At 36.2% G+C, this 24,364-nt stretch overlaps 2 protein-coding genes across 2 annotated transcripts; both read left to right on the forward strand.

Moving 5' to 3' along the window:
* The first annotated feature begins 1,417 nt into the window (after positions 1 to 1,417).
* Positions 1,418 to 3,348, forward strand: LOC117335158 (L-xylulose reductase-like). Its single transcript, XM_033895116.1, has one exon. It carries the CDS (start codon positions 1,488 to 1,490, stop codon positions 2,220 to 2,222), a length of 735 nt encoding a protein of 244 aa, XP_033751007.1. The 5' UTR covers positions 1,418 to 1,487; the 3' UTR covers positions 2,223 to 3,348.
* Positions 3,349 to 4,700: 1,352 nt separating this feature from the next.
* On the forward strand, positions 4,701 to 22,027 carry LOC117334508 (solute carrier family 12 member 3-like). The gene is made up of 23 exons (XM_033894178.1): positions 4,701 to 5,507; positions 8,783 to 8,932; positions 9,439 to 9,610; positions 11,156 to 11,295; positions 11,597 to 11,710; positions 12,048 to 12,159; positions 12,535 to 12,662; positions 12,862 to 13,119; positions 13,880 to 13,987; positions 14,099 to 14,222; positions 14,358 to 14,459; positions 14,733 to 14,888; positions 15,771 to 15,870; positions 16,071 to 16,182; positions 16,515 to 16,649; positions 16,847 to 16,953; positions 17,500 to 17,630; positions 18,209 to 18,574; positions 19,058 to 19,172; positions 19,541 to 19,627; positions 19,776 to 19,887; positions 20,035 to 20,102; positions 20,960 to 22,027. The coding sequence occupies exons 1-23, from the start codon at positions 4,962 to 4,964 to the stop codon at positions 21,093 to 21,095; spliced, it is 3,579 nt and encodes a 1,192-aa protein (XP_033750069.1). The 5' UTR covers positions 4,701 to 4,961; the 3' UTR covers positions 21,096 to 22,027.
* Positions 22,028 to 24,364: the final 2,337 nt, after the last annotated feature.

Consider the following 24,364-nt stretch of genomic DNA (forward strand, 5'->3'; position numbering starts at 1 on the left):
ATATAGGGTACGGGATATAGTTTACAGGACATAGGGTACGGGATATAGTTTACATGGTACATTATATGGTACCGGGTACAGGGTACTGGGTTATGATTTCCATATCAATTTGTACAGGGTAAGGGGTATTTGTGATTAGGTCCGAAATATATGTCACAGGGTTTCAGGATCGTGGCTACCCTAAACGCTAAATTAGAAAGATGGGAATGTAAAGGAGGAGTATATGGAAACTGAATGAAGTAACCCAAAGTAATGATGATAGTCAACTCTAAAATCGCACCATACAAATGTTATTCAATATACGACAGTTAAAGGGACATCACGGTAAAAACGTTGTAATTTTCAATGAATGTACGTGTTTTGTTCCTTTCCAGTTATGTTTCTGTGCTGTCCCAATGTTCACAGTCAATCCTCATGTCCAGCTTGACCACTTGATTTAGTTGGGAATCCCCCTCTAAATTTAGCGCGGAAATTATTTTTAAATCATCACGTAACTGTTTTGAAATCGAGGCAACACAAACACACGATAGTTTACAAGGCGAATTGGATTAGTTGGACAACGATATTATACAGTGGTTTAAATGTTAAATAACACGTTCTGTATATATTCCCGCACATATATTTATGTGTAAATAAGTGTAAACACCGTACATATAGTATAGTGACAGTAGCGGTGTACTGGTACAGACTGTATAAATATTACCGAGTTTGTGTAAATATTACCGAGATTGTCATGACCTACTATCCAGCAATCAAGCAGAATACGAGCAGCGTCCGTATTACTGCTGTTTTCATGTTTGAACTGTATTGTACTGCTTCCCCAGTTTAATTCTACGATTGTGTTTGACCCATTTTCCAAGTATTCTCTTCATTGCGGAAGCTGTTATCGTTTTCAACCGCAGTCGATTCACATTGGAAGCCATTTTTGTTTTCAAGTGTTTTAGTGTGTTGTGCGCATACGTGTTATCGTATATGTCACAAAATTTGCATATTCAGACTATTGATCAACGAATTGTGATAACCTTTTTATAATTAATAATTGATGTTTTTTATATACATATATCATCAAATTCGAATGGTTATTGTTCATAAGGATATTTTTTTTAAAGATATACCCAATAATATGAAAAAATACAAAATAAAAATTGGTTTACCGTGATGTCCCTTTAAGGCGTTCCATATACCACTGTAAAATACCGTTAATTTGTTGGTGGTTAAGTTTTCCCTGTATATGTCCTTCATATGTACTAAAGGTAGGATGACATACATGTAATATAGGACGTTAAAGGTATCCCAGAATGTAAGTTTGTATGCAGGTCAGAAGATAAAACGTCTTTATCAAGACAAGGTTTATCTCAGATTGTCCAAGGTCACCTTCGGCTGATATTGACTATATCATAAAAACTACATATAAGCACACTGTCCACAGTTGATAGCTTGAGTGCGGGTCCAGTTTTCGCCCTCATTTTCGGAATTATACGACCAAGATGGAGATTCGTCTTGACGGAAAGAAAGCCCTGGTTACAGGTGCTGGACGTGGGATAGGTCGAGGGATAGTCGGAGGCCTGACAGAGTGTGGGGCTGTCGTGTATGCCCTTAGCGTCACACAGGCTAACCTGGACGATCTAAAATTGGAGTTCCCGTCAGTGCACACCATCCAGGTAGACCTATCCGATTGGGAGGCGACGCGAGCCGCCGTGGAAGGTGTTGGCACGCTTGATCTGCTTGTGAACAACGCCGCAATATCTCCGCCTCCGACGCCTTTCGTCGACACAGATAAGAAGACATATGAAGATGTTTTCAATGTCAACCTAATGGCTGCCATTAATGTTAGTCAGGTGGCTGCACAAAGTATGCTGGCTAGTGGGAAAGGTGGGGCAATCGTTAACATCTCCAGCGTTAACTCCTGTATCGCCATCAACACGACCTCACCCTACAACATAGCCAAGGCCGGACTGGACATGATGACAAAGTGTATGGCCATGGAGTTGAGTCCAGCCATCCGAGTTAACTCTGTCAATCCCACCGTGTGCATGACGGCCATGGGAAAACACCACTGGTCTGACCCCAAAAAGGCGGACCCATGGAAGGCCAGACACCCAATGGGAAGATTTGGAGAGGTTGAGGAGGTAGTGAATACCGTATTGTTCCTTCTCAGCGACAAGGCTTCTTACACTACCGGAACATGCATTCCTGTTGACGGGGGACTGCTCTGTAACTAAGACATTCGCTTCCAGAAAATGAGCCGGAGAACGTTTTGTTAATAGAACTTAGACATCCGATATGTGTTCAGCGCAAACGTGAACAGAACACTTCTCTTTAACTATAGGGAATAAACTCTCCGTCTCTGTGAGTCCGTGGACAAGAGAATGCTCCGTTATGCAATTACATTTCTGGTGCATTTAATTAGAACTTATCTTCCACTTCCGGTGCATGTCCATCCGTGAACAGGAAACCGTTCTTTTACATGTACCATGACATAATCTTCCAGTATATGTGTGCCCGTGGTCAAGAGACTGGTCCATTACCGGGACGTTCATATCAGCTGTATCTATGTCTGTCCATGGTGGTCTGTTCTATATAGTTCCGGTACACATGTGCCCGTGAACAGGAAACTGTTCTCTCACTTGGGCAAGCACTTCCGGTTCATGTATAGTGTGTCTGATGACGTGGGATTCTTCTGTAACTTGGATATATAGGCAGTTCCGGTACACATGTGTCTGTTGCCAGGAAACTACTCCGTAACAACAAACTTCCATTACACAGTGTATACAATGTATGTGCCTGTGGATAGGTTAAAACTATCTTTTATTTTCTTATTTGAGCTGAAATCTCTAATAATAATTTTATTTTGATGATGATCATGTATTAGATAATGCGATGTATATGTGTAGTCGGTGTGTTTCCTTTTCGATTTCTATTTGATCTATAACCGAGAGCAATCCTGCACAGCGAAAGAGAATTTATGTACGCCTTCACTGACCTAAAATGCCATTAGTCGCCAACAAGCATTTTATATGACATAATTAATATAAATCTTGTGTCATGAAGTTTTCTTCTCGTAATTATTCACATTCAGCGATAATAAACATCGTATTCTTACATATGATCTATATCATATATAAGTGCAGACACATGTTTAAAACACGGACCAGACTAGAAATAAGAACCCGTACAAGATGAATTTACAAAGGTCTATTAGAGCCGGTCAGAAAGATAGGACTAAGGAAACTGACTTTTGTTTATTGTCGGCTTGCTCTGTGCTGATTAGTTTCCTGGTCATACAATTCAAGTTGTACATTGTATGTAGTGACATGTGATAAAATAAAACATGTTTTTTTTTGTCTCTGATGGCGTTGTATTAAATTCAGCACACTGACGTTTTAGTTGGGTTGAATATTTATTTTTTTTAAAGAGAGAGTGGAAACAGAACACTGCGATGTAAGTTCTCGATAAATCAGTCAAAATAACTTTCATGCAAAGTGTCTTTATTAACCTTAATTTGTCATCCAAACAAATTCCACTGAACTCTGAATTTTAAGTCCATTCATTCGTTTGTATGTGAGTGATGTATTGTCAGTATTATATATTTCTCATCAAACTACAGAAATACGAGCATACATCAATATACTTCGCAATAAAAACTATGTCTACAAATATTTATCGGGGTAAAATTTGTGTGGTAAGAAAAACTTCATTTGTTCTTTAAAACAAAATGAATATTCTAATCGAGAATGGCTGCATTGATCTGCTTTCTTATTATATTCAATGTTCCACAACCAAAAGGTGAATCATAGTTAAACATACGTTTTAGTATATCAAGTGATTAAACAGTTTCTGGTTATGAATGAACACTTACTTGATGAATGTTATATTAGAGAATTCAGATTAATAAAGAATTGAATTGAATTCATTTAATATATTAAGACCAGTTTTGTCTCACGATGAAAAAGATATCGCACACGTACATGTGACGTCACAAGTTTATCACCATTTCATGCTTAATTTTCAAATAATTAATAACATTTGTGATTACCTCGTGAAATACATCCATGGGCGATTTAAACTCGTGCTTACGGAGACGTCAGAAGAATGTGTGGTACTATCTATATATACCGCGGTTATTTAACCCTGTCGGCTTCAACAGCGGAAATTGCTTCTTATACACTGTACATAAGGCTGATGTGACCTGTTCATCTGGTGTATCATTTAATTAAATATACAAAAAAGACGCTGGCCCCAGCACGTTGAGACTCTCTCTACTACAGGTAAATCTTTACAGATATGTCCTTATGCAGGCGATGTTCCACAGGTAAACATTGTCGATCAAAGACATGCATACAAGAATTTGATGTAGTGGCAGGAGCTCTCTCTCTCTTTATATTTGTGTGAAAATAACTTATTTTAATCTTCCCCGTTCGAAAACGGATATTTGTATAGTATCGTAGTTGAGCGATGTTCTCACGATTCGCCAAGCATGGAATTTTAGTCTGTCTGCACGTGACGTCATCAGTTGTACATACTTGGAATTCGCAATCACCTGCTTACATTACAGGCTAATTTACATAATATGAATTAATGAAGAATCGCTCACAACGACTTGCATACCGTTATTTGTGGAATACATAATGTTCATATTTACACGTGGAAGCATTAATTTCTAATAGGTTTGTGACGTCACAGAGCACGTGCGAATATGATTGATGGCGGGGAAATGTGTAGATACTGACAGGTAGGGTTCGGGGATGGCCAGTACTACACTGCTGGTGGTAGTGACCGCATTGGCAGTATACAGACAACAGGTACCGTCGCATCCCTTACCTGTGGACCACTGAAGGGAATAATTACCAGCCGTAAAATGTAACAAGACTGTTTGTCGAGATAGGGAGCCTAACCACAAGGAAACCGTTCGGTTTCTCATAACACAGAGTGATAATACACAACTTAAACTCACCACAAGGATGTCTTCTACGGACGAAGCGGACAAAAAAGAATCTACGTTAATGCCGAAAATGAATGTTCCAGATATTAAAATAGACACAGCTGGGGAGTCGGAAAATAAAACGGAGTCAGAACCAGATAGATTTAACGTATCGCAGGTAAAAGAGAGGAAAGTTTCAGGAAAAGAGCCAAGTTTGACGGGATTATCCGAGGATGGTTCTGACCGTGCGGGACCCGATGACACCGGGAGGGTACGGAAAGTATCCATCATGGTTGGACCTGAGGGTGCGCCGATTCGGCACTACATTCCTGCCCGGAAAATATCCTCCTCGGAGCACCATTTCCTCACTCCTTACTCCCGGGGCACTCCACCCTGTCGGAAATCCTCTATGGACGCGTTCTTCGTACAGCAGCACCAGCGTATGTCTGTGGTGTCGGTTATGAGTTCGAACCAGGATACGTTCGAGGCACTTCCACACGTTGACCATTATCGAGACCTGTTCTCGGTATTTCCGAACGACGATGTCCGCCAAAGACCCACCTTAGACGAACTCAGGGACGAGGAGGTAGGTGTTTTATGGAAGTGTCAATATTTCTATAGTTGCCAAATTAGCTGCCTTGTTTGTTTGTTTTTGCGGTTCTAATTAAGCAGTATTATAATTAGCCTCACGGCCAATGTATTTACACTGTTTTAGTATGATATATAACATAGGAACACAAATGACTAAGAAAGACAATCTTTGATTACTCTTTCTGGCTAAGCGATTACTGTACATACAGGTGTCGTAGATCATGAGTTCGAAGCCCAGTCAGGGCACGAGTCATAAAAATGTGTTCGTTCGTCATTTTGTGTTACTATGTTATATATCTTATTATTAGCACAATGTATCATATGTACTATGTGTTGATGATTCGAAGGTTAAATGCTGTGTTAAGTACTGTGTTGTACATACATTTTGATAGATATTTTAACTTCATGACAATTGACAACAACATTGTATGAGAAATATTAAATAACCTTTTGACACCAGAAAAAAAATGGTTAACTTTGACAGGTGGACTAATTGGATTTTGTCTTGAGCTGTGTAGGACGGACAATACCTGTATACTAAGTTGTACATTCACGTACATCGTAGTTACTGTGTAGCCCCGGTAACATGCGGTCAAGAGTCTGGCGGATTAGTCGTGACGAACGGTTAATTTTGTTGTTCTTACATCGTTGACAGGAATTTAGCTGGTCTGTTATAGGTTCTTTATGATCTGCTGTCAAACAGTTGAGCATTTACAACGATACCTTGTTAGTGACAGTGACTTACGGGACGTCATGTTCGCTTTGAACGACCACTGTCCAGGGTGACACTCGCAATTATCACCCTCCCCTCGGGTGTAAGGCCATACTGACCAAGGCATTGCGGAGGATATTTGTAAAAAGACCTAGAAGCTTTGACCTTTACGGGCCCTGGGATTATGCTTACGTTTACTGTATACGAGGTTTCTTTGTATAAAAACAAAATCATCAGCACAGGTGTGTATATGTGTGAGAGGAACAAACGCACGTTCAGCTACATGCACATGTAAATGTTCTGTAGATCATTAATATTGCGGAATCGTGACAAAAATGCACCAAACAACATCGCAGACGCGAAATATGTGGTTTTTTTGGTGAATTAAGGATAAAACATATTATTGTTAAATATTTTAATAAAAGAAAAAAATCTACCAAAAATAGGTTACAACCCCTGCATCTACCTTGTATATTAATATTTGTGTGCGTTTTATTTTACACGTGTTACACTCACCTTTGATATTATTGATTAATCAATCAATCATGCTTCGAATTATAAAAAATAGTTTCCTCTTTCTGGTATTTTTGTCGAAAAGAAAATACACTTGTGATTTTTATTCTTTATTGCCCAATCGTCATCATTCACCATAACATATACACGTACTTTCCTGATGCACGCATCCCACAAACATAAATGCGCCATTAAATGCAATAGTCCGTATACGTAGGTAGAGGCTATTCGAACGCAAATTCTATAAAATTTACATGCAAATGGCGCCTTGATTAAATAGTGTGTGATGGTCTTGTTTGAGGAGCTTTAAAGGTACAAATGGATGTAGATATATGCATGTATTTTATTGTCATATGCCAAGCTGTTCATAAAAGAAAAAAATCCAACAAATTTTTATGAATCAAATGCTGCAAGGTGCGGTCATTTGGCCCAATCTACCGTTCCTTAATTTCAATGCAACACTTTCGTATCTGTCAATTATTTTAATGAATTAAGTTAAAAGTACGGTTTCAATACTGTCATAAAATCAGAATTATATTGTTCGTTCAATCGTAGATAAAAAGGTGAGTTCTTGGACAGGTACGATAACAGCAATATACAGAACATAATTTGTTTACAGAAACTTTGTGTTCTATTACGTAGGAATGAACTGCGTCACTAGATAGTTCGAAAACAAAAGGTTTTTTTTCTTAATTAATTACATGCTATATGCTAATACATACAGGTTGGCCGCAACCCTTGTACACCATGGACATTAATTTCGGATATTATACATACACTGTCTCCGGCTATAGTCGTCGGCTTATTGTATCTGTTAACTTAATAGCAAATGTGAACTGTTCTCTATGTAGGGATTCATTAAGTAAATCTAGATGTTGTATAAATGTAGCTGAGCTGGCTTTCTCTTATTAATGCCACACAGATTTTTATTCGCTGTGCAATTTAGTGATTTGAGTCCAAACCATTACATAACAATATTTTGCTCATTTCCTTTCCATGCGTTAAATCTTGACAAGAGCCTTTGGCGATGTTATAGGAATTTGGCAACGTTGATTGGTATTTTAGCTGACTCATATTGTTTTGATCAACTGTTTGCATTAGAAAAATGAAAAGTGAGTCTTTATCCATGTGAGAAAAAATGAAGACATTCATTCATATCAGTTTTGCTTTGTAGACTTTTTATGCAGATGATTATTAGCATTCCAACATGTGATTGATCTGGGAAATAAACACATATGCCCTTGTTTTAACAAGTGCACACAATTCTTCTCGTGTTATATTATACACATCAGCTGATGCATAGGGTCTTGGCACAAGTTTATAACCTCATGACCCATACAAATGTATATATACCAAGTAGCTTAATTTACATACAGGTTGTATCAAATTGAAGAAGTGGATAAAGACTTCCAATCATTTCATATACTGAAATATTTAATATGAATTATTCAGTTCCGTAAACACAATTATGCAACGTGTCCTATCGGACGGAATAATCACTAAGCTTGGTGAGAAATGTCGACCTAGGAGAGATATCCGCATCACACATGACAGGTTTACGACATAAATATGTATTCAGTAGTCTAGGCGGACTAAACAATGCTAAATTAGAGTTATAAATAGCTCACAACACCTACGGGCCTTCCACGGCCATGCATCATCCCGCGGTTTCTTTAGTTGACTATGACGCCATAGCCATTGTAACATATTTTGTACCAATGCCACAAGGGCCCCGGGGCAAACCATTGGTTCGTAACGGTGTTTATGAGCATTTGCTTATATTAACTATAATTTCTGTTAGATGTAGTGTTTTTTGAAACATAACGCACATTACCACTATCACATGGCCGCATCCGGAAATGTCATATGCTGATAGTTTCGAAGAATCTCACAATTCGGTCCCCCAAACCAACTATAGAACATAAAATTAATTTTGAATTGTTTTGCTTGTACATTTGTAAATACGAATACATTATTCTTGGGACTTCTGTGATGAGATTACTAGAGCTTAATGGCGCCTCAAATACACCAATCTATTAATATAGCCGTCGAGCCCAAGGACCCCTACAACACCATCGGTCAAGGAAGGTCTGTTCACCGACGAACTTCAGGATGTTGAGGACGGACCCAAACCATCGCCTAAATCGTCTGTGACGTCAGGAGCTCTCAAATTTGGCTGGATACAGGGCGTCTTGGTAAGCATTAGTAACAGAGCCGTCAGAGATTTGGCATGGTGCGTGCTACCATAATCCCTATCGGAAAAATATACTACGCGAGCCGAAAACGTTTATTAAATGAAATAGGCACAATGTATCTACATTACCAACATTCAACATTTGCTGATGTTGTTAATGTTTTATTATCAATAATTGCCGAATTACAGTTAATCCTTTTATGTTGATTAAAGTTGCACCAATCGGTGAGATAACTGTTGCATAGAATGGCCAATAGGCTTGTACATGCAAGTGTAATATCGATATTTACCAACCATGCATTTAAAGTAAAACCAGTATCGAGTTCCTTCAGCAAGTTAAAGCTTTTATTATTATTTTTTTGTTTTGTTTCTTTGTGTTTCTCGCCGTTTAACCTCTAACATTGTTGGAGTAAGTATCAAGTCAAGCGAACATTTATCTATAAAGCCATATGTTCCTATGGAATTTTAAAACCGACCTAGCTCTTACATAAATATTCCTGGTAACAGGTACGATGTCTGCTGAACATCTTTGGAGTGATGCTGTTCCTGCGGCTGACCTGGGTGACTGGACAAGCGGGGATAGGTCTAGCGTCTGTCGTGGTCCTTTTGTCTGCTTTCGTCACTATCATCACAACAACCTCCATGTCTGCCATCTGTACCAATGGCGAGGTCAAGGGAGGTAAGCAATGACAAACGGGACTATAAAAAGATCACCAACGGTAATTTATTACATCAAAGTTCAGAGACAAAGAGGGTATACATGTAGTATCATAAGTGGAAGACCTTTATTCAGCTCAGCAGTCATGATATACACATTTTTTTTTGGAGGTCGCTGACATTAACATTACACACATACTTAGTCAAGATTATTTATGCACGGAGGTCATCTAAACGCTTCAAACAAGCGACGATTCCAAGGAAATACTGAAACTGATCAGAAAAACGTCACAGTAAACTGATCAGAAAAACGTCATAAGAAACTGATGCGAAAAGCGTCGTTATCACAGCGCTTCCAGTTATACATATAACAATTACATGTACATGTATATGAAATTATATTGTAGCAATAATTCGTTACATTTGATCCCTTAACGACACATATTTGTATTCATGATTTAGGAAAGTAATCTGGCAAATGTTGGAGTTTAGCAATATTTCTGTTATTGAGACGATAAAACTCCTGTCGACTGAAAATATTAGTCTAACAAAAACATTAAAGCACATTTTGTGACATTTATAAAACAAAGGTCCAAAGCTTTACAAAAGGTCATCAGTCTACCCACAACTTTGACTTCATCACAGACATTTCTTCATTGTCTATACATTTCTGTTTGACTTCACCAATTGGCGTAGAATTTGTCAATTATTCACATCAAACGAACTATCAAAATGACCCGATTGTACATATAATTCAATTCAGAGTCATCTTAAAGAAACATGAACTTACCAACAGGAGAATATTATCTTGGGGTTATGATGTTCTTGTACACGAACGAACATTCTATTCTATGATTGAGGAAAAAATGAACTCGAAGAAAGCGTAATATGTAAAATTAATGCATTTGTACATACTAATGTTACGCTTGGATAATTCTCACGGTGTCTTCACGTCCTTCTCAAGTGTCCCAAACTGACCATTCATGACAAATCGCATACAATCAGTAGGTGGTGTAAATCAGATAGATATCATAAGAGATATCAGTTTGTAAATCAAATATCATCACACATCAAGTCTACATGAGGAAATTAATAGTTTGTAACATTAATTAACGATTCCTTTTAGATACGTTTTGGTTACATGTTGGTACATGTACAAGTGTAATGAAAAAATCTATCCAAACCTCCAGATAGATAGAACAGAGTCAGTTTTGGTCTCTGGAATATTTCATGGCAGTATCGAAGGCTGAGTCATCAGGCAATGTACCGCCAAGTTTGCTAAGACATATTCCAGAGGCGTATAGAGCTAACGTGAACGTATCCCAGGAAGAGGATGAAGTGACGAAAATACGAGTGAAAGTGTTAGATCATCATCACATGCTTCTAGCTGAAAAATTATGAAAGAAAACATGAAAAATCAATATACTTACTGCAAATTCATGCATTTAAATGCTTTGAATATGTCTATAACACAACATTTAAATGTATATATCCTTGTTGTTATTTACGATAATCTTGTTATTTGATCATGTTTCAATGCTTCTTCGTTTATTATGTTCGTACACAGGAGGTGCGTACTACATGATATCCCGGAGCCTCGGTCCCGAGTTCGGGGGATCTATTGGAGTTGTCTTCTCTCTTGCCAACGCCATCGCAGCAGCCATGTACATCGTGGGGTTCGCGGAGACAGTTCAGTCTCTTATGATGGTAGGTGATATGTTATAGGCAGGTTCATCGACAAATCAGATCACCGTAAGGCAGGCTCAGTTGAATGCCTCTTATAGAGAAATCAGTAACTTTAAACTATTGTTCTCTTTGACATCAGCTTTATCAGTAAAACGCCATGCATCAGTACCTAAACGGTTTGGTATTTACAGTTGTTTGATTATATATATAACTTGATGAAAATACATACATGTCTATCTTTTCAACAGATTACATATATCATTGCATTGTCAAAATACAATTTACTACGTTAGTATTGCTCATCATGATTGTGTTTCATTAGGAGTTTGATACGACAATAACCGGAGATAGGATGCATGACGTCAGAATTATCGGTTGTGCTACATCATTTCTGCTGGTGGGGATCGTCATCATTGGCATGGAGTGGGAGGCCAAGGTATGCGCATCACGTCACCGCTTTCTGATTAAAACATCAAATCAACTATAAAATGTAAAATTGTCGATGATCATATGAAGATAGTCGACCATTGCAGCTAGCAATTACCATCATAAACGTACATTTATACAGTGGAGATGGCACTATAGCGATGGTCTGCAAAAAGTAACATTATAGATGGAAATGTTAATTCAATGAAGAATTAGATCTGAGTGTAGGAAAATACGTGCATTACTTTTTAGTATTCGTTAACTTACGAATTCAATAATACATGTATAATGGTTGATTAACCATTACGCCAAAAATGTAATAAATGTTCTTTATCACACTGTCTCAGGCACAGTTGGGTCTACTTGTCATCCTGATTGTCGCAATTATCAACTTCATCGTGGGTACTTTCATCCCCCCGACAGAGGAGAAACAATGGAAGGGTGTCGTTGGATACAGTGGTAATGTGTCAAGTCTGTCATATATAGTTGCAATAAATGCAAGTTTCAATTATCGTTTATTGTCCTTGGTGACAGCATTATGCGTAAAAATATCAGAAATTCAGAACTGACACATGTATTAGATATTTATAGTGATGACAGGATAATGAACATCATTGATATATTAGTATATTTTGTTCCATTCTTTGCGACGCTTACCAGTAGTATGAAGTAAACAAATTCATTTGGAAGGTAATCATTTGAAGGTAGACTAGTATCGACATATCATGCTATTTAGGAAGACGCGAATATGATAATTGTAATATCTGTCGTGTAACATGTTGATGCACATAAATGTTTATAACGACCGTCTGTGTTGTTTTTCTTCTTACACAGCTGATGTATTTAAGGAAAATTTTGGCCCCGCCTTTCGTGATGGTAACAGTTTCTTCACAGTCTTTTCCATCTTCTTTCCTGCTGCTACTGGTATATTGGCAGGTGCTAATATATCTGGCGACTTGAAGGTGAGCGCCTGAGCCGCCGTCCAATATCTGTTTAGTTGAAACTCGCGTTTATAATTTATTGATGAGTGCATTGAAACATTGAATACGACACTGTCATGCAATGTTTAGGCATTTTCACAACTAAGCCGCGTGTTTTCGATTACATTTGAGTTTAATTGATGATAATTAATCATTTTGACTAACAATTTATTGACCCCAGAACCCCCAGAGTGCTATACCCAAGGGAACATTCCTAGCCATCTTCCTCACCTCCCTGGTGTATCTAGGCATGCTGTGGTGCGCCGGGACATGTATACTCCGGGACGCCGTAGGACCAATTGTCATGGAAATGGTGGCCAATGTTACAAACAACTTTACCGTCATCCCAAATCAAGCCTTGTCACCCACCGTCGACGTCGTCCAGCAGTGCGATATGTTCAATAAAACGTGCGAGTACGGACTAATGAATGACAACGGGGTAAATTGATAAATTTACACACAGAAGTTACTTTTACACTTCCGATCAATGTATCCGTTATCATATATAGTATTCAAAAAATTGCATTCACGTCAACACATATCATAACTATTTTATGAGTAGTTACTATTGTAAATTATTTGTTAGGTTTTTGTGCAGCAGTATTCAATAAAAATCTTGCCTTTGCGACAATTAAACAATGATTGTTGCTTGAAATTTGATAGTTAGAAAACTGAATTTAAGCCAGCAAATAAATAACCAAAGGAAACCTACATTAGTTAAACCCATGACCGTCTGTCAATCATACACCGTTAGAATGGTATTATCTATACCAGTAACATGCAAGATGGTAACAGAAGGTCGGTAGAGCTCTTGCGCTTATTGCAGGTCATGTCGCTAAAATGTGAACGAACAAAATATTTGTAGATATTCAGCAAACGGACGTCAGAAATACTTTCCTTAACCGTGATTCCATGATGTCATGTTACAATGATATCTTTATTTTAGTCTCCTGTTGACGTACATAGTACTGAATTCGGGGATCGATTGTTAAGCGTTTAGTCATCTTTTAAAAGCAAAACATATACATCACTGGTTCGGACAACTACCTATTATCGATTGGTTCAATTACATGTGCTGACCAACTGTATCTTCAGTTGATTAAGACGAAATGTTCTGACCGTTTATCACATATAAAGTTATGTTTTTCTCTACAGATTATGTGTTGTTAAGTTCTGTAAATACTTTGCGTTTTACACAGGCTGTTGGTGTTGCCTCTGCATTTAGGCCTTTGATTCTGGCTGGTATATTTTCTGCAACACTCTCTTCCGCTCTGGCAAGTTTGGTGGGTGCTCCAAAAGTATTTCAGGTAGGTGCATTACTTCTATGTGAACTGATTTATTTAAACAAGATACTATTATTTTGACAACAAAAGTTGTATTCCAATATTTTGTCACGTACTTGTATTTGTCTATTGCAGGCCCTTGGAAAGGACAAGTTGTTTCCTTTTATTGAATTCTTTGCCAAAGGTTACGGCCGCAGCGGTGAGCCGAGGCGCGGCTATTTGCTTGCCTTTTTCATCTGTCTGGCAATGACGTGCATTGGTAGGTTGAATAAACAATATAAGATAATACGATTCATAATACACAGTTTTGATATTCAACCAGAGTTTATTATCTTGATATTCATCATTATTAAGATTTCTACCGATATAATACCTGATATGGTTCTCGTTGCAGGGGCTCTGGATCTCATCGCGCCTATCATATCCAACTTCTTCCTGATGGCCTATGCTTTGATTAACTATTCCTGCTTCGATGCTTCCATAGCTGGCTCACCAGGTAGGCATTAACTGCTGAAGATGAAAAAAAAGTTTCCAAAACATTTCAAACATTATGTCTGTATGATTTCAATTGCATATAACGATAACTTAACACAAAATAGCCGTGTTTGATATTTCAGTGCTCTTTTTACCCCACCTGTTTTATCACTAAATCTTCCCATTTTCTTATCCTCGTAATAGAAACAATTATTTATTATTTGTGACCAACACTTCATTAGGACATAATACATAAAAATATCAAATGTAGCATGCATTGATATATATTTTGTAGGATTTCGTCCCGCATTTCGGTTCTACAACAAGTGGGCAAGTCTTCTAGGAGCTCTGATATGTCTGGCTGTGATGTTCCTTATCAACTGGTGGTCAGCTTTGATCACCTTCGTCTTTGTGTGTACTCTGTACATGTATGTCAAAGTCAAGAAACCAGGTAAAGCATACTTTACATTTATGTAAATACTGATAATGACAGTAGACATAATGTCAAGCGCTCCACAATAGATAAAAGTGGTGTGTATATATGCCAATATATTTACCAGATCGTTGAAATTCAGGAATATATGGGATGAGAAATCCCCTAGAACGATTTCATACATACACGTGCTTGGTCCCCATTATAAGAATTAAAGAAAGATTGTAAGTTCACTAACATATCATTGGCAAATAATGTTTTATGGAAATCTTTGGCCCCACCTGTCGTGATGGCAATAGTTTCTTCACAGTCTTTCCCATCGTTCCCCCTACTGCGACTGATATATTAGCAAATGTCCATATATCAGGAGACTTAAAGGTGAATTCCATAGTCGCCGTCTACATAATCACTTAATAACGCGCAATATAGAAATTTAATAACGGCTTAAGTCTGACGTCAGTCCAATTGCTTTTCAATAAAATTTGATAAAATGAAATGAAATAATATGACATCCAATATCTGTACAGCGGAAAACCCGCGTTTCGAATTTAACTGATTGATGAAAGAAGGACATTGATAGATTAAAATAAAACGCTGACATGGAATATTGAGGCATTTCTTTAACTAAGTCACATGCATTTAATTGAATTTGGGTTTCATCTTGTTGTTCGATGTGAAGGTTAAACGTTGTATTATTAGGGTCTCTATATGCCTTTTGATTTTGTTGTCACTTGGTCGGTTTTCCTCAAGGGAATGTGATATTGACTAGCAGGCCATGGTTACGATGCTACACTTTGTGTGTTTATTTCGTAATATATCTGTTTTTGCTATTTTCGATGGCCCTTTGTTAATCAAGCTTCGTCGATATGTTTTGTTAACACGTAGGTATTATCTTTACAGATGTTAACTGGGGATCCTCAACACAAGCTCACGTATACAGAGAAGCACTAAAATCCAGTATGAAACTCATCAAGATAGATGAGCATGTCAAAAACTTCAGGTAGGTATGTGTTCAACTGTTATGTGACAGTGTGCATATATGCGTAACTTTTAACGTCACTTATTTGTCACAAAGATGCCATATGTACAAGGCAATTCAATGCAGAAAACTTAAGGATAAACAAAGATAAATACTCATTGTGAAGTCACAGAGGTAATGATAATTGCTTAGATAATTACACGAAACTTTGTCCGTTACAGACCTCAGGTGTTGGTGCTCTCGGGATATCCTCGAAACCGACCACAGTTGATCGACTTCGTAGCATGTCTCACCAAGAGGCAGAGTCTGCTTATGTGTGGTCATATATTCAGGGTATGTGGTGCTATTCACTCAAACTGATTCTTCATATAGTAATCAACAACTCTACTGTTTTATATTGTACATTGTAGCAATGTCAGCATTACAACATTAATATATCAGAAACTAACATGCAATAGCCTACTGTAACGGTATGTAATTTGACGCGTTCAGTTTTTGCGCATTATGAAATGTTAAAAATGTATATATTTCATATAAAACAGTACACAAATATAGCAAAAAGAGCTATTTCAATTCATTGTACACGCAAAAGGAGCTAACAAAAACCTGTTAGATATAAACGTTTATCGTGGACGTATTGATGATTTTTTTTCTGTATTGGCCAGGGAGAGATGTCTGACCATGTAAAGAATCTAAGATCGAATGCTGCCTATAAATGGTTTGAAAGACGGGGCATCAAGGCTTTCTACAACAGTGTTGTAACTCCGACACTAAGAATAGGCGCACAGGTGTTAATGCAGGTATTTGTTTTAAAGTTTATTCAATACAATCTGTTTTGAGAAACAAATTGAAGTGTAATTCACCACTGTAACTCATATTTAAATCTTGATTGAATTATTTTAACATTTCAAAAATGTAACTACATGTAGGGTTGAAGGTGATGAATGTGATGTTTTGACATTGCTGATGTAATATTTCATTACATGTATTTTGGTAGGCTGTTGGAATAGGCAAACTTCGGCCCAATACTATTATCATGGGTTACAAATCTGACTGGCAAAAGTCGGACGGATACGAGGTGGACGACTACTATAATATTATACAGTAAGTAATGATATTGATACTCAATCGGGTAACCAGCAGTGGTATAGTAATCCTCGAGTTACTTTAACATGATATTGGTAATATATCATTATCGTAGGTCGCAACATGTTTTATTTGGAAACGAATCTAGATATCTAACTTTTATAATTCTTTTTTTTTTATCTTCTATCTTCTACTGATGTTTTGATATATGGTTTTACTTACAAAATTGACCATTTAGTTATATTTCCGATGACTATCAGATTGCTTTTTTTTCGATAAATCATAATAATTATGTTTGTAGTTAATTTAAAATTTCAAGTAAAATGATGCATTTTCTCAGAAAGAGTGAAACGACGATTATTTGTAGAATTATTTTTTATGCTTTCGCGATTGTGTGCCTTCCTCGACAATAGCAACACTAAAACCATTTGAAATGCTCATCTACAGTATACAAGACCAGTTTTAATTTCAGAATCTTTTAAGTGTGCTTGGGAACATAAAGGAATGTTACACGTGCAGTACCTTATATGACAAATAATTTAATAAAAAAATAACCTACCCCAGGGATGCGTTTGATTTGAACTACGGCGTGGGAATCCTGCGTATACCCGAGGGACTGGACCTTAACAAGGTGCCGGACGAATGTGTCGGACTTGATGATGACATCGAATCTGAGGACGAGGACGTAGAACAAGGTACATTTGTACTTGTTTATTGGTTTAGCGGTATATTGCTCAGTCCGTGCTATGTAATAAAGTGTGTCACGGTGAAACAATGAGTTACTGAAGTACATACATAAAGCGCAACTGTGGTAATCATATCATATACTTAATTTGCGACAAATTGATAAAAAAAAATTAAACATGATGTAGTGACGGTCCTGAGCTATTAAAGTTTTCTATCTTAACTATGTATATCCAAAGTGATAAAATTGATCAACGCATGAGTCAATTTAAATATAACTGATGTATCTTCACATCGGTTGATATAACACAACTGTGAATGGTTTAGTTAAGATTTCGTTACTATAAAGGGAGATGACCCATCCAGGACATATGTAGGAAATTATTACGGACCGTGTCCATTTTGGAAAGTATTCCCTTTTGTTAAAAACTTCAGGATACTTGATCCATGAAACTTGTTGACATTCATATAGAAGCTATGCATCGTCTTATTGCCATTATATATTCTAATTGATAGATATTATGGAATATTAATTATATGATATTTTTTGTAATTAGATAATCAGAGATTCTATTTCATTCAATTGTAGACACTCCATATGATATAGATTCTCAAAAGTCCCCGACTTTATCATCAGACAATAGTGATGTTCCCGGAGAAGGAAGCAAAGCGGAAAAATCCTACAAATTCACGAATAGCAAGCCGAAAATCACTCCACCAAAAAATCACGTGGTTCTGCAAAGGCTTAACACTGTTGAGGAGGGATCAGAGGATAATAAGGCTTATGAGGGAGATCAGGATACGCACTTTGGTGGTGATGATGATGAGGAGGAAGATGGAGCAACTCCAAAACATACCACTCTGTTATCTACTTTGTCATCCGACTCTAATTCGGGACGGTTTCGAGAGAAGCAATACGGCACTATTGACGTGTGGTGGCTTTATGACGACGGAGGTAAGTTGAAAGACTCGATAGTGTTAGTCTTTGTTAATACTAATGATGCCGAGTATTTCACTGAGAACCTATACAATGGTATGCAAAGCAAAACGTTTATCATCGCATTAGAGTTACATTGATTTCGGAAACTATATGAATGTTCGGACCGGCTTAGCTTTTCGGGTCTTCACATCCTTGTAACAACTTAACTCACATCAAGACGGTTAGTCTAATATGGTTGCTGATATACTATAGTAATATTATGTTTTTTGTGATATCCTATTGATATTTATCATTTGGATAATGTATGACAATAAAGCATAATTTTCCGTTCCAAAAGAACGTTGAAAACTTTAATAAATGCCATACAGTACCATGTGTAGTAGTACGACAATTTAAACAACAGAAAATATTTTGAGAAAACGTTAGGCCGATTTGAAAGCGCGAGGTAGCTTCCAATTTTTATTGTATGGTTCCGTCATTAATTTGTCCTTCTTGCAGGTTTAACGTTATTGATACCCTACATTCTTTCTACACGGAGAATATGGAAAGACTGCAAGCTGAGAGTGTTCTGTGCTGGTACTAAACGTTCCAATCCAAGCGAGGACCAAATGAGGTAATGAAGATCAAGTTTATATCTTTTCGTGAATTTCTTATTTCACTATTTTCGTAGTTTGACGTCAAACTAACATTGTAGTTATGATATCAGTTGGAAATTGTAGTTATATGTGTTCGGTATTACATTACATATAGTATAAACATTATCATATATATTTATGAAGTAAATTTGTTCACTTATAGTGGTATGTATAAAATAGTTTAGAAGGAGCAAAGTATAGCCTATATATATAATATGTTATGTTTGAAATAGCTAGGCTAAATGTATACTAAAGTAATTGACACATGTACGGAAACATCAGAACACGGTTTTGTTTGCTTGACTTCAGTCATAAAATTACAGATTTATGATTCTTTTTTTATTAGAATGGCCTCTCTCCTGGCGAAGTTCCGAATAGAATATTCTCAGCTGACAGTTATTCCAGATTTATGGAAAAAGCCGTCCCTGAACATGTAAGGTTCCTGATATTTTGTGTCAACATTGAACCGATACTATAAATATAAACTAGTATGTTACATATTAATGTCAAAATGATTTTCATTTATGCAAAAAATTGACAAAATGGTAATAATCTCATTATGGATATGAAATATCTTACAGGTACAAAGAATTTGAAAGTACAATCCGTAAATGGCGGTTACGTGGTGGAGAGTACCCGGACGAGTTTCCATGGAAAGTTAGCGACAGTGATCTTGTTTCAAACAAAGCCAAGGTATAATTTCCTTAAAAAATCATTCTAAGGACATATAACTATTGCCATTATCTTTATCAAGATTGCAAAGTAAGACAACGATCACGTAGACAATATACATTTTAAAAATATGCATTTCATTTTCTATTTGCCTGTCATTAATTTTAGATATACCGCAACATCCGCCTACGTGAGCAGCTACTCATTCATTCAACAGAAGCATCGCTCATCGTAATGTATGTACTTGTTTTCTCATTACTAAAACCTACATATAGCAACACACGGAAAGACATTAGCTTATACGTATAACGTATAGGTCGGTCTGATGGCTTTAATGTAAATTTGATTTAAAATCTTACTCAGTCAATGTAATTAAATTTAAAACTTCAAAGGCAAACAAAGTATAACATATGTTTCTCTTTTCTTTTCTTAATTGATTGAAAATTACATTACCAATTATTTAATGAATGGCAAATCAGTTTTTATTACATTTTTACCAGTGAAATATCAAAAAATATTCATTCTGTAAAAGTGATATTTTTCACTAGTGAAGAATATCATATTTTTCACTAGTGAAAAATATCACTTTTGCTGATTTGACCAATCAAATTAATGATTAGAAAATACCAAAATAATTGACCAATCAGAAAGCCCGACATATATGTCAGCACCTGGACAAGGGGAAACTACTTTTTTGTTTACAAAGTATCGCTGTAGTCCTAGTTAGCATACGGGGTAGGGTTTTCGTTGATAAAAAATGTGATAAACAGAATATCTCGTGTGGCTAATATTTTGATATTTTTCACTCGTGCTGCGCACTCGTGAAAAAATATCAAAATATTAGCCCCACTCGTGAAATATATTTGGTATTACTGAAGACACTGTTAGATATCCTCTATAGATTATGACAGCCAGAAAGGTCTTCATGCAAATCTATATTGTTTTCTCTCGTTTTGTCGATTTTGAGTTAGGATTGTAGTTTCGTTTTTATCTCGGTATTCTTTAACTGCTGGTATATGAAAATGAAAACAATGGTGAATAGAAGTATTACAAAAATTGTATACATTTGATTTGATATTTTCTTGATTTTCAGGACGCTACCTGTCCCAAGGAAAAATTTCTGTCCAGCAGGACTCTACATGGGATGGCTGGAAACACTCACACGTGACATGCCTCCTATGTTGTTACTTCGGGGAAACCAGCAAAGTGTGTTAACGTACTACTCGTGAATATGTTTAGAGCTATGGCGGGCAGACAAGAGAGCACATTCTCTTGTTTGGGTAGGGAAAGTATACCCTACCTACTGGAAGACGTACAGCTCCAGCAGACTTCAATAATTTGTCGAAGACAGTGTTGTTCACTGAAGAGTTACCAGTATGCATACCTTTGCTATACATTCATTATTTGTCAACATGAAGTGCTGACGTATTTTTCATATATTCATGTCCTGTTATAACATGCTATTTGTTACCACAAGTTCTGACGTAATAGGTTTTTATTATCTTGAAATATGTAATGTAATGAAAAAATCTGAATAGATTAGAATAAAAACGACGGATGATCAAAGATAGTTTGAATAGCAAACAACATACATCAAACATAAGCGATATAACGGATGACCTAACGGAGGTTTTGGTTTTCCTAAATCACTATTTTGTTATGTATACTTAATAGTTCGTACATGCATAATGGATATGTTACATACGTAATGAGATATTGGATTACAATGGTATACAATATGTATCAATGATTTATCTGTAGAAAGGAGGAAATAGTGTGAATTAATTGTGGACATTCTGTTTAAGTTCTTTATAGTGTAACACTATTGTATTGTAAATACTTATACGCTGTAAATGTATCATAAGGATAACTTCCTGTCATTGTTCAATTTATACATATGATATATACAATACATCTATCTTAAACCTGTGTTGATCACGTAGGTTATTTAGGACACAGAGGGAACCGCTCGATTTAAAAAAAATGAATCGGTGTATGTTCGAGGCCTAATGCTGTTCGAGACTGCTGTACGGACAGAAACCAGTTGTTTTGATGACGTATATGATGTAAATATTTATACATTTTATATCACTTTTTATACATGCTATATACATACTGTATATTTGGTTTCTTTAAATATTAAAATATGTTTAAATATGAACTATTCAGACTGTTTTTTTTCTAGGGGAACTGACTGAAGCACACGGACCTTGCATATTAATAGCTGTTTTAAAATATGTACTTGTTTTCCTTTGATCAGTTAAATATTTAAAAACGTTTTATAGCAGACCTTTTTATGTAAAGTGTAAAATCTACGAAAATGGTGAAAAAAATGGTATTTTGCCATTGGAAATTAAAGGGTAGCGGTGTCTGAAATGGCTATTTTTGGTTAAATACACAGGTTGAAGAACATTAACGACCATCATTTAAAAGAAAATACAATTTCCTTTTGGTTCTACAAGCATCCATACATATCTGACTACACATATGGGAGATATTGTTTGGATTTTTATCAGAAAAATGTAAAAAAAAAAAAAAAAAAAAAAAATTACTTCAAATCATATACTTTGAAAATTGGTATCTGACCGGTCACAGAACAGAAAACGAACACACGTACATATGATTCCGTTTGCATTTCCTGTTATGCCATTAACTTCCCTTTCCAGTCATGTATATGAGGAAAAAAATGTAATAGAGGAAGTTTTTGTCTTTATAGAGGTGTACATCCTTAAGATTTAAATATTGAAGATCATTTCTTTAATTTCCGGAATAACCGGGAACCTATGCTTAGCATAAGGATGTCACTTCTAAAGATTGGAAATCCATTTTTGATTCCCCTTTTCAGTTGATACCGGACATATTAAACATTCTCATAAGACATCTGGCTCTTTTTATTTCCTGGTGTACTATCAAACCGATTTTATTGATTACGTTGTAAATAATGAAATGTAAACGACCATTTTCTTCGATATCGATAATAGTGTTATCTTATTTCCGTCTGATGTTGAGCCGCGGAATTCCATTAAAATTGCCCTTCAAACTGCCGGTACATTCGTAACAGTGACAAAGTCCATTGCCGTACTTCTGTATGACGAGTAAGTGACAAATTCACAGTCGTCATAAGATAAATACACCATGATGCACGTATTATATGTATTGTGTCTGAGGTATAGGTATTGACATAATAGCCTATTAACACCATAATACAGATCACATTACATTATGTATCTTAGCACAGGCACATGGTACTCGTGTATCGCAGTATGTCTCACAGAGTAACCATGACATAAAGGTACAATATTCTGATATCAAATAATGGCATTACCAAACCAATAAGATGACATGAACAGAAGTAGGTTACATGATATGTTTCATTATTCTAACATGACTATGTCTTCATTAGCAATATAAAATCAGCATTTTAATCGTTCGAATTATCGTGCAGAAACTTTTACGAAATATCATTTTACATGATACAGAATGAAAAGATATTTATCTAATAATAATAGCATTTTTTATACGGAGCAAATTATGTTTGTTACATGTTGAGAATGCATCCCATTTAAGATATGCAATGAAACACTCCTCGTTAAGTAAAGTTTGCAGTTTGCGAATCCTAGATTTATGATCTTGAATAATGATTGTGTATTGACAAGTTCATATATTTCTACTTAGAATACACTCGCATCTATTAAGTCCAAACTCACATATAAATTATTATTGCCATTTTAAGATATTCATTTACATAAGAATTTTTCTCTCTAGTTTATTTTAAATCTTTGAAATGCATATTAGTGTAATCTCATTTAATTCAAAATATTCTAAAATGTTTATTTTATGAAAGGCTTATAGTTTGGACAGATCAGGTGCTTCAGCAGAACCCTGAAAGTTATCACATATCAGACATGAAGCTACTTATCAAACAGAAGCGACGCAAGGTGGACATTTTCGGAGATGCACTTTTAATCACTTTTAAAAAAAGTCTTCGTTTTACTTCAAAAGATAAAGAGAAGCGCGAGTGGTCTACCGTAAATACGGAAACATATTCAAAAATTATTTCTGGAAGCGTGTCCGGTATCCTTTTTGAAAATTTTTGGATCGCAATAGCTTAATGCGACTTTTGGTATCGCTTAAGATATACAACAACCTATTCTTATCATAGTTGCAGCGCCTATAAGACATTTAACGGATTAATGGTTGTTTATTTGATGATGGTAAAAGAGATAAGAGACTTCAATTCAAACATACAGATCAAACAAGGAACTTGTATTGATGTATACAACAAGTGATATTTCCCTTGAATTTAGAAGTCAGCACTACAATTTGTCTCTCGTATTGACTAAACAATCATGTGGTAGCGAACACTTTCCTGAAGTAGAAACTTGTGATATCAACAGTGGTATTATTGCACTTTCCACCATGTATCCGTTGTTTTATCGAGTATTCCAGTGCCATTGAATAAATCGAAAATACTGTTTACTTTACCTGAACAAATCAG

Source organism: Pecten maximus, chromosome 9 (genome assembly GCF_902652985.1).
Source record: "Pecten maximus chromosome 9, xPecMax1.1, whole genome shotgun sequence".
Taxonomy (NCBI): Eukaryota; Metazoa; Mollusca; class Bivalvia; order Pectinida; family Pectinidae; genus Pecten; species Pecten maximus.